Genomic DNA, 14,087 nt, shown 5'->3' with positions numbered 1-14,087 from the left:
TAAATGCAAAAGAAAAAAAAGAGACCATAGCAAAAATCAACAAAGCCAAAAGCTGGTTCTTTGAAAGGATAAATAAAATTGACAAACCATTAGCCAGACTCATCAAGAAACAAAGGGAGAAAATCAAATCAATAAAATTAGAAATGACAGTGGAGAGATCACAACAGACAATATAGAAATACAAAGGATCATAAGAGACTATTATCAACAATTATATGCCAATAAAATGGACAACGAGGAAGAAATGGACAAATTCTTAGAAAAGTACAACTTTCCAAAACTGACCAGGAAGAAATAGAAAACCTTAACAGACCCATCACAAGCATGGAAATTGAAACTGTAATCAAAAAATCTTCCAGCAAACAAAAGCCCAGGTCCAGACGGCTTCACAGCTGAATTCTACCAAAAATTTAGAGAAGAGCTAACACCTATCCTGCTCAAACTCTTCCAGAAAATTGCAGAGGAAGATAAACTTCCAAACTCATTCTATGAGGCCACCATCACCCTAATACCAAAACCTGACAAAGATGCCACAAAAAAGAAAACTATAGGCCAATATCACTGATGAACATAGATGCAAAAATCCTAAACAAAATTCTAGCAATCAGAATCCAACAACACATTAAAAAGATCATACACCATGACCAAGTGGGCTTTATCCCAGGGATGCAAGGATTCTTCAATATTTTAAATCAATCAATGTAATACACCACATTAACAAATTGAAAACAAAACCATATGATTATCTCAATAGATGCAGAGAAAGCCTTTGACAAAATTCAACACCCATTTATGATAAAAACTCTCCAGAAAGCAGGAATAGAAGGAACATACCTCAACATAATAAAAGCTATATATGACAAACCCACAGCAAACATTATCCTTAATGGTGAAAAATTGAAAGCATTTCCTCTAAAGTCAGGAACAAAACAAGGGTGCCCACTTTCACCATTACTATTCAACATAGTTTTGGAAGTTTTGGCTACAGCAATCAGAGCAGAAAAAGAAATAAAAAGGAATCCAAATTGGAAAAAGAAGAAGTAAAACTCTCACTATTTGCAGATGACATGATCCTCTACATAGAAAACCCTAAAGACTCCACCAGAAAATTACTAGAACTAATCAATGATTATAGTAAAGTTGCAGGATATAAAATCAACACACAGAAATCCCTTGCATTCCTATACACTAATAATGAGAAACAGAAAGAGAAATTAAGGAAACAATTCCATTCACCATTGCAACGAAAGAATAAAATACTTAGGAATATATCTACCTAAAGAAACTAAAGACCTATATATAGAAAACTATAAAACACTGGTGAAAGAAATCAAAGAGGACACTAATAGATGGAGAAATATACCATGTTCATGGATTGGAAGAATCAATATAGTGAAAATGAGTATACTACCCAAAGCAATTTATAGATTCAATGCAATCCCTATCAAGCTACCAACAGTATTCTTCACAGAGCTAGAACAAATAATTTCACAATTTGTATGGAAATACAAAAACCCTAGCCAAAGCGATCTTGAGAAAGAAAAATGGAACTGGAGGAATCAACCTACCTGACTTCAGGCTCTACTACAAAGCCACAGTTATCAAGACAGTATGGTACTGGCACAAAGACAGAAATATAGATCAATGGAACAAAATAGAAAGCCCAGAGATAAATCCATTTACATATGGACACCTTATCTTTGACAAAGGAGGCAAGAATATACAGTGGATTAAAGACAATCTCTTTAACAAGTGGTGCTAAAATCTGGTCAACCACTTGTAAAAGAATGAAACTAGAACACTTTCTAACACCATATACAAAAATAAACTCAAAATGGATTAAAGATCTTAATATAAGACCAGAAACTATAAAACTCCTAGAGGAGAACATAGGCAAAACACTCTCTGACATACATCACAGCAGGATCCTCTATGACCCACCTCCCAGAATATTGGAAATAAAAGCAAAAATAAACAAATGGGACCTAATTAAACTTAAAAGCTTCTGCACATCAAAGGAAACTATTAGCAAGGTGAAAAGACAGCCTTCAGAATGGGAGAAAATAATAGCAAATGAAACAACCGACAAACAACTAATCTCAAAAATATACAAGCAACTCCTACAGCTCAACTCCAGAAAAATAAATGACCCAATCAAAAAATGGGCCAAAGATCTAAATAGACATTTCTCCAAAGAAGACATACAGATGGCTAACAAACACTTGAAAAGATGCTCAACATCACTCATTATCAGAGAAATGCAAATCAAAACCACTATGAGGTACCATTTCACACCAGTCAGAATGGCTGCGATCCAAAAGTCTACAAATAATAAATGCTGGAGAGGGTGTGGAGAAAAGGGAACCCTCTTGCACTGTTGGTGGGAATGCAAATTAGTACAGCCACTATGGAGAACAGTGTGGAGATTCCTTAAAAAACTGGAAATAGAACTGCCTTATGATCCAGCAATCCCACTGCTGGGCATACACACTGAGGAAACCAGAAGGGAAAGAGACACGTGTACCCCAATGTTCATCGCAGCACTGTTTATAATAGCTAGGACATGGAAGCAACCTAGATGTCCATCAGCAGATGAATGGATAAGAAAGCTGTGGTACATATACACAATGGAGTATTACTCAGCCATTAAAAAGAATACATTTGAATCAGTTCTAATGAGGTGGATGAAACTGGAGACTATTATACAGAGTGAAGTAAGCCAGAAGGAAAAACATAAATACAGTATACTCATGTATATGGAATTTAGAAAGATGGTAACGATAACCCTGTGTGCGAGACAGCAAAAGAGACACTGATGTATAGAACAGTCTTATGGACTCTGTGGGAGAGGGTGGGAAGATTTGGGAGAATGTCATTGAAACATGTGAAATGTCATTATGAAACGAGATGCCAGTCCAGGTTCAGTGCACGATGCTGGATGCTTGGGGCTGGTGCGCTGGGAAGGCCCAGGGGATGGTATGGGGAGGTTGGGAGGGAGGAGGGTTCAGGATGGGGAGCATGTGATTTTTTTAAAAATAAAATTAAAAAAAAAAAAAAAGAAACTTAATTGTTAATTGAGTAAAATAAATTAGTATATTTTATATATTGTGTATATGTGTTGTATCTACACTCTATGATATAGTATATTTTATATGTATGTGTGTACACACACATGTAGAACATTTACCTTTTTAATACTAAAACTATAGTGCATTTGAAACCATAAATATTTTTCAGGTATTAGCTTATTCCTTATATACTCATCTAGTTTTTATCTTTGGACCATGATTAATGCCATGATGAATTTAAGGCTTATCATGAGCATATCATGTAATAGTTTTACTTCTTTCAGTGCTTATAAAATGGAAATTAAATTTTTAGATACTGTGTTTTAAGAAAACAGTTTGAAAATGTGAACTCAAAATGATGAAGTTTTACAGGGTTTTTTTCTTATTTTTTTTAATCTAGTGGATGTTCCTTCAACTTGTGCCTTCTTGGAATGGATCTTTAAAACAGCTTTTGACTGAAACAGATGTCTGGTTTTCTAAGAGGAAAAAAGGTGTGATTAAAATTGTTATTCAGAACTTTTTTTTATTGAAATTTAATTAAAATTGAGCCCTGATTTATTGATAAATAGAGAATTTTAGAGCTGGAGAGGACGTTGGGAATGATCTAACTCAGTCCCTTATACTGAAAAAATTTAGGTTGGATAAAAGAGATTACAGAAAAAAAAAAAATTTAATGGCCATCAGGAGCAAAAAAGTGGATAAAAATCACAGTCCTTAGTTCATGATTTTCTTAGTTCACTATCATTTTTTACCTGTGCATAACTACCTTTTTCTTTAAAAAAAAAATAATGTATTGAACCTCAATGAACTAATCAAGTACTTGAACATTAAAAATTCAGTCTATTCATGTGCTTCTTTTCTGTTGTGTCACTTCAGCTTTCCCCAACCACTGTCTTTAGTTTTGTGTTTATTTTTCCCTTGCTTTTAAAAAATAATGTTATGGGATTCTACACATGTCTTAACATGAATGCATAACATAGTGATGTGCTAGTAAGCTGGCTTTCTGAAAAAATAATCACTTATTTATAGCATTTTTAAAAATTTTCAATGATAAATTTTCTTAAATTTATTTTAAGACTAATTTCAGGCTAACATGATACTACTGAATGTGGAGTTGGAAAGAAATGCATGCCATGAGCTCCTGTGAGCCAATACAAGCCAGATTCACCTCACTCCTGGACAACATATCATCCTGTTTTTTGTTGTTATTGAACTATTATACTGTGGTATTGATTTTCATTTCCTTGAAAACTGAAGAGATTGAACAGCTCTTTGTGTGTTTATCAGCATATGTTTTCTTCTTCTGTGAAATGTCTGTTCAGGTCTTTTTCCTATTTTAGTATTGTAATTGTCTTTTCTTACTGATATATGGGCATTCTTTATATATTCTTGATAACCAATTCTTTGTCACAAATATGTGTTGCATTTATCTTTCAGTTTAGATTGTTTTTTAACTTTTTTAAAGGTGTATTGATGAATAGAGGCTCTTATATTAAAATTCAGTGTGCTCTTTTAGTCTTATTTAAATAAATTTTCTAGAATTATGTAGTGAGATTTACTAGCTAATTGTTTTTCCTTGAAGCTTATGAACCAAAATGTATAAATGACCATAGCAATAAAATCTAACTTGATTTGCTTCAAGAATAAAACACTAAATTTCTGTCTTAAGTTATACTTTATGGAAGTTAAAGAGGGATTTAAGAAATTGTACAGGAAAAAAAGTAGAGGAGAAAATTTAAGTTAAAAACAGAAGTAAAAGCTGAAAAAGATAAAGAAGGTAGAGAAGTTAAAAAAACAAAGCGGGTCAATAGAAGCAGTAGATGTTAGGTAAATTTTGACATAAATTTATGCTCATTTGAGCTCCAATTGGATTAACTGCAACAGTCCATCAAGAGAGAAATTACTTTGTAGCCTAAGTGGCAGAAGCTAGAATAGGAAACTGTGGTTCCCTCTGCCTTCTGGTTTTCCCACTCTAGGCTCTCTGTCCCAGCCTCAGTAGTATAAAAGTATACAGTTTAAGAAAACTTTGCAGGGAAACATTTACTGCATAAGGCAGAATGTATGTCTGATGCCCTTGTTTTTCAAAGAGGACTTCAGAAGTTTATTTCAAACAGTTTTTAAATTATAAAAGTGACAGATACCCAGAAAATAAGACCAAAAAGATCACTTGTAGCCCTTACCCACTATATTTTAGTATATTCCTCTTTGTTGTTGTTTAGTTGCTCAGTCGTGTCCGACTCTTTTGCGACGCCATGTATTATAGCCCACCGGGCTCTTCTGTCCATGGGATTCTCCAGGCAAGAATACTGGAGTGTGTTGCCATTTGCTTCTCCAGGGGATCTTCTTGACCCAGGCATTGAGCCGGGTCTCCATCATTGCAGGCAAATTCTTTATCATCTGAGCCACCAGGAAAGCCCAGGGGAAGCCCAATATTCCTCTTAGGTTATCTTAACTATTTGTCTTTTCAGATATATATGCGTCAGGACCAAGAGAACAATAGAAATTTAGCAAATTTTCTGCATAGTTATACTTAAGGATTGCTTCTTTTATTTCCTATCACAGCAGCAAGGCTGAGTCCACTGCTGTGGGTATACCTTGTAACAGAAAACAGGCTAAGGATTATGTGCAAGTCCATGCTTGATAGCAGCAGACCTTTCGTTCCCACTCATGAGAGCATATTGGAATGCAGCTGAGAGTATTTTTGGAAATAAGCTTAAATTCTCCCTAGAAGAAAAGACCCATAACTTTCAATTATTTTAACAATAAATACTACCCTTGTGTTGCAGATTCACAGCTACAATGTCTTTGTATCTTATTTTGTATTGTAGTAGAGAATTAAGGTTTTGAGTAATGTTCATCGCTTGTAACTAAAGTGTAAATTAGAAAGATGCCAAGAAATGTTCCGTGTCTTGTGAAGACCCTTGAATGAGGTATTTGGGCTAGAGTTCCACTGAAGTGTTCAGTCCCTGGGAAAAGGGATTCTGGAAAGATATCGTACCCTCGACCACCATTCTCAACCCTTCCTTTCCCACCTTGCTGGGCTATGTGCTGTCAGCTCCAACCCCAAGAAAGGCATCAATTGAATTCCCAGCCCAAGGGTCTAATTAGGACCAAATTAATTTCCTGGGGCTTTTTTTCTAAATCTCCCCAAGTTTGAAGAGATAAAGTAATACATTTTGAAAAGAATGTCTATTTAGTTTAAGCTTTTTTGTTTGGTTTTATTTGTTTTGTAGATTTTGAAGGTATGACCTTCCTTGAAACTGAGCAAGGAAAACCATTTGTGTCAGTATTCAGACATTTAAGGTTACAGTATATTATCAGTGATTTGGCCTCTGCAAGAATTATTGAACAAGATTCTCTAGTACCTTCAGGTAAGAACAGGATAAAATTGTGATTTTAAGTAAAATCTTTCTGATTGTAATAGTAATATATATATATCATAGAAAAATAATAATGAAGAAAATAGAAGTTATCCTTAATTCCAGCAAGGATTTTTATACCAAGCAGAATCATACCATGTAGATAATTTTCTTTGTTCACATTATATATTATGAGTATCTTCCCATATCTTTAAATACTCTTCAGAACATTTAAGTGGCTGTATAGTATTCTATAATGTGGGTGTTCTTTAATTTGCCTTACCAGTACACTATTTTGGACTAGACTTTGACTTTGAAGTGTTATTTAAAGGTCAACTTCTTTTTCTATTAATACTCCTTAAATTTGCTGTTTTCTTTTTCGTATCCTAGTCTTAAACTTTATGTCAAAGCAAATGTAATATCTTTGCTGGTTATGACTTAAAACTTGTGAAACAATTACTGTTTTAATTTTCTAACTAGTGTTTGTGTAGGATTAAATTTAGTACTATATTCACATTTAAGAAATAGAAAGTAGCATTTGAAGATTTACTTGTAAATTTGTATAGATTTATCTGAAAATTATAATTTTTTGGCACCTTAGTTTTTGACATGATTGTGTTTATAGATTTAAATTGTTAAAATCGGTACATTTATTTATAAAGGTATTCAATAGAAAACAAACTGAGAGTTAACATTTCTGGTAGTTAAAGTAATGCATTTTTTAATAAAATCACTCTAGGCAGGTTTATAGACAGTGCTTTTTTGTTAATTTTGTATAATTCATTTGTATTATATTTGTGTGGGTTGGGGGTCTGAGATTTGTTTGCTCAGTCACCATTTCATTTGAAGATCATGTGCCCCTTTAGTATAGCAGCTTTATACTAGTTTTAGTGTATATTATACACCAGACACTAGCAGTGTGTGACATTGGATGCCAGGGCTTATTCCATACTCCCACTCTAATCATACTTCTTTTAAGGCTCTCTCTAATGAATTTTTAAAGAGTTTAAAAAATAAAGTCTGTTTTAAAGTAGTTTAATTTAGGTGTGTCTGTGATGCAAGGGGATAAGCTGTATATTTTTGAAATGTAAGATGGGCATAAATATTTCTAGTCTGAAATATTTTGCTTTAATATAAAATCGAAAAGAATTTAGATCCCAAATTTCTGACCAGATTTCATCCATGATTTTTTCTGACTTAAAATAGAGGGCACTTTTTTCATTTTAAAATATAAATGGACAAATAGTTTTTCCTGTATATCCAAATAAATTATCATTTCAAAAGCAGGGTATAACTAAAATTAAATCCCATGCTGTTTGTGAGAGGGCAAAAAGTGGCCGTATAGCTCACATCTTCAAGATACCTTGGTATATGCTCTCAATAGGAATGTATCCCAGATTTGAAATAAGTGAAAATAGTTTCAGTTATTTAGCTAAAATTCGCTGATCATTTTTCAGAAATAGTGCCAAATGTGTTAACATTATTCAGAGTTATATGTTCAGTAATCTGGGAAATTTTAATATATACATTTTTTATCATCTTTAGGTCAGAATTAAATTCAAGATTTAATGAGATTAAATGAGAAAAAAATTAAAATTTTAATAGAAAGTGAAGTCGCTCAGTCGTGTCTGACTCTTTGCAAACCCACGGACTGACTATAACCTACCAGGCTCCTCCGTCCATGGGATTTTCCAGGCAAGAATACTGGAGTGCGTTGCCATTTCCTTCTCCAGGAGATCTTCCTGACCCAGGGATTGAGCCCGGGTCTCCCGCATTGTAGACAGATGCTTTACCGTCTGAGCCACCTGTTAATTCCAAATTAAATCCAGACTTTGTGTAGAAACATGGTAGTATTTTAGGATTTAACTGTGTTGAGCGCGGTTGAATTCGATTATTTCATAGAATTAGATTTGTTGCGTTCAGTCGTTCAGTTGTGTCTAACTCTTTGTGACAACATGGACGGCAGCACACCAGGATTCCCTGTCCTTCATCATCTCCTGGAGTTTATTCAAGTTCATGTCCATTGAGTTGGTGACGCTATCTAACCATCTCATCCTCTGCCACCCCCTTCTCCTTTTGCCTTCAATGTTTCCCAGCATCAGGATCTTCCAGTGAGTAGACTCCTTGCATCAGGTGGCCAAAGTATTGCAGCTTCAGCTTCAGCATCAGTCCTTCTAATGAGTATTCAGAGTTGATTTCCTTTAGGACAGACTGGTTTGATCTCCTTGCAGTCCAAGGAGCTCTCAGGAGCCTTTTCCAGTACCACAATTCTAAAGCATCAGTTCTTTTGTGCTCACCCTTTTTTGTGGTCCAGCTCTCATGAATTAGATTTACCTTAGGTGAGGTCATTAAGTCTGTTTTGTTCTATACTCTCATTGTCTTGCTTCCCTCCCCATTGATACCTCTGACCTATCTTGTTACCATCTTTCCCAGACCTTTCTCTTTATGTCCTCTCCTATATTCCCTCCATTTTATTTAGCTCTCTCAGAAGAGAGTATTTTCCCTCTGTGGAGGACTTTCTCTCAACACATCCTGCTAATAAAGGGTTAGGAGGCCAGATAGTCATTGGCCCAGCCACCTTAGTGCCCTTTCTAAATCCTTGTTGCACGTGATCCAGCTCATACTCTCTTCTTTCTCTTCTGACCCCCAGTCTTTTCTTTCACATTCATTTAAATGTGAAATGAATTCTCCACCCTTCTTCGGTAATGTAATGTGTCCATATTATCATTACATTTACTAGCCTCTGAGTAATTTGACCTTAACTCCTGTAACATTTATCTGCTGATCATTAAGCCCTTGCTACATTTGAATCTTTCTGTAACCCAAAATTTCTCAGCATCAGAAATCCAGTAGTTTGCAGGCTATAAATAACCTTCTAGATGGTTCATAGTCTCATTCCTCTTACACTGTTATTTGATTTCCAGTCCATTTTAAACTCCATTTTCTGCCAGTCTTTCAAGCCTCCTGCTTTTTTCTTCCTTTCAGACCTGGATTTCATATTAGATCATCTGAACCGCTCTCTCTCACAGTTGCCTTTAACTTTCTGTCCTACTTTACAAAATTCTAAAACTAAACTAAACCTTCTTTGTTCTAATACCCTCTACTTTGTGCTGAGTACTGCTCCAGAACATTCTATAACTTTTGTATTGGTACCACTGCAAGCTCATATTTCATTGCTAAGCTTGTACCTTGTGACTCCTTATATCACTTTTACTTGGTCACTGTTTTTAATTTGCTTCACGAATCGTTTATCAAACCTCTGTCCCCTGTTCAAGCGTCCTCTCCAGTCACCTCACTATCAGTGGGTGGTGGTGGTTTAGTCGCTAAATCGTGTCCGACTTTTGTGATCCTGTGGACTGTAGCCTGCCAGGCTCCTCTGTCCATGGGATTCTCCAGGCAAGAATACTGGAGTTGGTTGCCATTTCCTTCTCCAGGGATCTTGCCGACCCAGGAATCAAGCTTGTGTCTCCTGCATTGCAGGCAGATTCTTTACCGACTGAGTTACAAGGAGAAGCCCATGGGAACTCGGTTGTTTTTTATATAAATTCAAGATAATCAGGCAAAGATTTATTCAGATTTCTAGTTTACTCACCTCTCCTTCCTGTCCTGTCCCAGAGGTTGAGGTGCTCCCTTTCTCTTCAGGCCAACTTCCTACTGTGTTCATAATCTATAATTTTATGCTGTCATTTAATAATATGTATCTTCAGCCCTTCCTGGTCTCCCTCAGCTTATAAATATGGTCAGACCTCTCATTAACAAAACAAAAATCCCTCCACTCCCATCTGGACCCTGAGTCCCCTTCATGGTAACTATTCCTCTGCCTTAAAATCACCTTCTTCAGAGTAGTCTATAGTTGCTGTCTCCATCTTCTTACCTTTCAGACTTTTCTCAACCCACTACAATCTGTCTTTTGCCCCCATTATTTTACTGAAACTTTCCAGCAAAAGTTAGGATTGTCCTGTTTTTATAAAATCTAGTGATCTTATGTTAGTCCTATTTTAACTTCCCTAGCATTTTATATCATGGTTTGTTAGTTTTTTCTTTAATTCTGTACAGTACTAACTTAGTTTAGAAATACTATACTCTTCTGATTCTTTCCCTGTCCCTCTGACCATTCATTTTCTTGTGTAAGTTTCTCTTACTCTGCCCACCTCTTAACCTCCTAAGGGTGCTCTTGGCTCATTGATCTTTTCATTCTACATAGTGTCCCCAAATGATTTCCTTCATTCCTATGATTTATTGAGAGAATACAGTTCTGACCTCTTCCCTGAGTTTCATACTTAGATATCCAACTGATAGCGTGCCATCTATAAATTGCTTCAGTTCATCTATTCAAAAAAATACTTAATCTTTCCCCTCCAGTCCTAGTCCCTGCATTCTTTTTTCTTCCTATATTTGCTTATCAGTCATCAACATTAATAACTTGCCCAGCCTCACAAAAATGGCAGAATCCTGAAAGTCATCCTATTCCTCCTCAAACTCTTTTCTTCCACATCCATTTACCATGTCCTGTATATTTTTTTCTTAGATAATTCTCAAACCTTTTTTTTTTTTTTTACCTGCTACCACTTCCTTGTTAAGGCATCGTTATCTCTTGCTAGGTTACTCTAGTATAGAATATATCTGTGGCCCTCTTGTGGCCACGTGTTTTTCATCTTTTTCTCTTAGGTACTTGATAGGTAGTAGACACTCAGTTTGTGTAAACTAAAATTGTGTCCTAAAACATACTTTAACAATTATCATCTCTACCTTACAAAAATATTAAAAGTTTCCCCATTATACCCACAACAGTAATTCTTGACATTAAAAAGTTACAAGGATACCCATAAGGGAATAAATCTACTGCATTTACTCTGTCAAATAAGTTTAGATTCTAATTCCTAACCTAAGAACTATAAAGGAGAGAAGGAAAAGTGTGTAAATTCTTTAGTGTCCCAGTAATATGCCAGATTATGCATTTAATGTCTATTATGTAACATAATCTTTAAAATTATCAAGGTAATTGTTCCCATTTTATACATGAAATATTACTATCCTGTCACACAGCTAGTTAGAAGCAGAGCTCAAATGCCACCCCAAGTCTTTCCTGTTCTAAAGTCCCCCGGTGCCCTGCTTTTTTTTTTTAAACTGCATCTTGTGTGTGTGTTACTCGCTTAGCCTGAGTAAGCATGTGTTGGACTCTTTGTGACCTCGTGGACTCTTTGTGACCTGTCAGGCTCTTCTGTCCATGGAATTCTGCAGGCAAGAATACTGGAATGGGTTGCCTTTCCTTCTTCAGGAGATCTTCCTGACCCAGGGGTCGAACCCAGGTCTCCTGCATTGCAGGCAGATTCTTTACCATCTGAACTATAGGGAAGTCCCCAACTGCAACTTACTGATTACTTAAAAGAATTCCACTATGTTTAATCTCTTTAAAGTTGCATATCCAATTGTATAAACTTAAGCAGTAATTTTGAATCACCATTTTTTCAAGTATATTTAATTTGGCTCTTGATAACAAAGTAGTGAAATAGATTTATTCCCTTACGGGTATCCTTGTAACTTTTTAATGTCAAGAATTACTGTTGTGGGTATAATGGGGAAATTTTTAATATTTTTGTAAGGTAGAGATGATAATTGTTAAAGTATGAATTTTATGAAAATAAGTTGCTTAAAATGGAAAGATATAATACAGAAATTCATATAATTAGTTTTATTGAAAAATACTGTACTCAGTAAGTTAAATTGTCATCTTTTGGAACTAGATTTTTAGATTATTATACAAGAAGATCTTTGAGATGAACTACTCCATTTTTATACTAATATACCTAGATGCTCTGTATAAGATATTCTTACTTATCCAGATAGGAATTTTTATTATGTAGACTTTTTCCTTCACCTTCATGATCTAATTCTGACAATGTGCTTCATATAACAGTTCAACCTATAGGCTGTTTTTTGCTATAAGCTTTACTGGTTGTGAGTAGATTTTTGTATGTTGTAGATACCTGAATATCAGTTCAGTCGCTCAGTTGTGTTTGACTCTTTGCAACCCAGTGGACTGCAGCACGCCAGGCTTCCTTGTCCATCACCTACTCAAACTCATGTCCATCGTATCGGTGATGCCATCCAACTATCTCATCCTCTGTCGTCCCCTTCTCCTCCCGCCTTCAATCTTTCCCAGTATCAGGGTCTTTTCAAATGAGTCAATTCTTCACATCAGGTGGCCAAAGTATTAGAGTTTCAGCTTCAGCATCAGTCCTTCCATATTCATTCAGGACTGATTGAATATTCATTCAGGACTGATTTCCTTTAGGATGAACTAGTTGGATCTCCTTGCTGTCCACGGGACTCTCAAGAGTCTCAAGACTCTCTTCTCCAACACCACAGTTCAAAAGCATCAATTCTTCAGCGCTCAGCTTTCTTTATAGTCCAACTCTTACATCCATACATGACTACTGGAAAAACCATAGCTTTGACTAGATGGACCTTTGTTAGCAAAGTAATGTCTTTGCTTTTTAATATGCTAAGTTGGTCATTGCTTTTCTTCCAAGGACCAAGCATCTTTTAATTTCATGGCTGCATTCACCATCTACAGTGATTTTGGAGCCCAAAAATATAAAGTCTGTCAATGTTTCCATTGTTTCCCCATCTATTTGCCATAAAGTGATGGGACTGGAAGCCATGATCTTAGTTTTCTGAATGTTGAGCTTTAAGCCATCTTTTACACTCTCCTCTTTCACTTTCATCAAGAGGCTCTTTAGTTCTTCAATTTCTGCCATAAGGGTGGTGTCATCTGCATATCTGAGGTTATTGATATTTCTCCTGGGAATCTTGATTCCAGCTTGTGTTTCATCCAGCCCGGCATTTCTCATGATGTATTCTGCATGTAAGTTAAATAATCAGGGTGACAATATACAGCTTTGACGTACTCCTTTTCCAATTTGGAGCCAGTCTGTTGTTCCATGTCCAGTGCTAACTGTTGCTTCTTGACCTGCATACAGATTTCTCAAGAAATACCTGAATATACACTTTCATTTAAGCAATAAAATACTAGGCAAGCTAGGGGTGTATCTTATTTTTCTGTTTGTTTTTTAAAGTTTTGTAAATAAGACATTTAGATTTTCAAATAGTTTGCTTTTGGAGACCTCCTTCCCCATATCCTTTGTATAAAACAAGAGAAATTATCTAAATAAATTCATTCTGACTTATATTTTCTATTAGAAAAGTACTGTGTTTACATAAGACTTATCAATTAGATCTGCAACTGCTGATTTATAGTGCTATCCAGTGCCACCTTGATGTGCCCATTTTGAGTTTGTTTTGGATTTTGGTCTGATAAAGTTTAAAAAAGTGATTGAACTTGTTTTCACTAAGTGGAAGTTTCTTGAAGGCACTTTTACAGAATCTTTCCACTGAACACTAACTGCCGACAAGGATTCTGGCAAACTCTACCTTTTGGAGATATGTCTGCATATAATCATATTAAAAGCTCTACATAAAGGAAATTGTTTCACTTTTCATTCTATGTTTTTCAGTCTTGTTTTTTTAGGGATTTCTCCTTATGTATCAGTTGTCAGCACTGCATTTGAACGAGTGGTTCTGTTGACTTATTTGAGGCTGATGCTATTGGGTGAACTACCAGTGACTGAAAAGATTTCTAGTTTGACTTTTTACTTTT

At 35.5% G+C, this 14,087-nt stretch overlaps 1 protein-coding gene across 1 annotated transcript in view; it reads left to right on the top strand.

Moving 5' to 3' along the window:
* The window catches only part of GMCL1 (germ cell-less 1, spermatogenesis associated), a 63,550-nt gene that overhangs the window by 20,532 nt on the left and 28,931 nt on the right, over positions 1-14,087 (top strand). Inside the window, exons 8-9 of the mRNA XM_005893592.3 lie at positions 3,469-3,559; positions 6,302-6,439. Of these exons, the coding sequence (XP_005893654.1) occupies positions 3,469-3,559; positions 6,302-6,439 (229 nt within the window). The remainder of the gene's footprint in view (positions 1-3,468; positions 3,560-6,301; positions 6,440-14,087) is intronic.

This window comes from Bos mutus, chromosome 11, assembly GCF_027580195.1.
Source record: "Bos mutus isolate GX-2022 chromosome 11, NWIPB_WYAK_1.1, whole genome shotgun sequence".
Classification (NCBI taxonomy): Eukaryota; Metazoa; Chordata; class Mammalia; order Artiodactyla; family Bovidae; genus Bos; species Bos mutus.
This window is presented reverse-complemented; position numbering and strand designations above follow the sequence as displayed.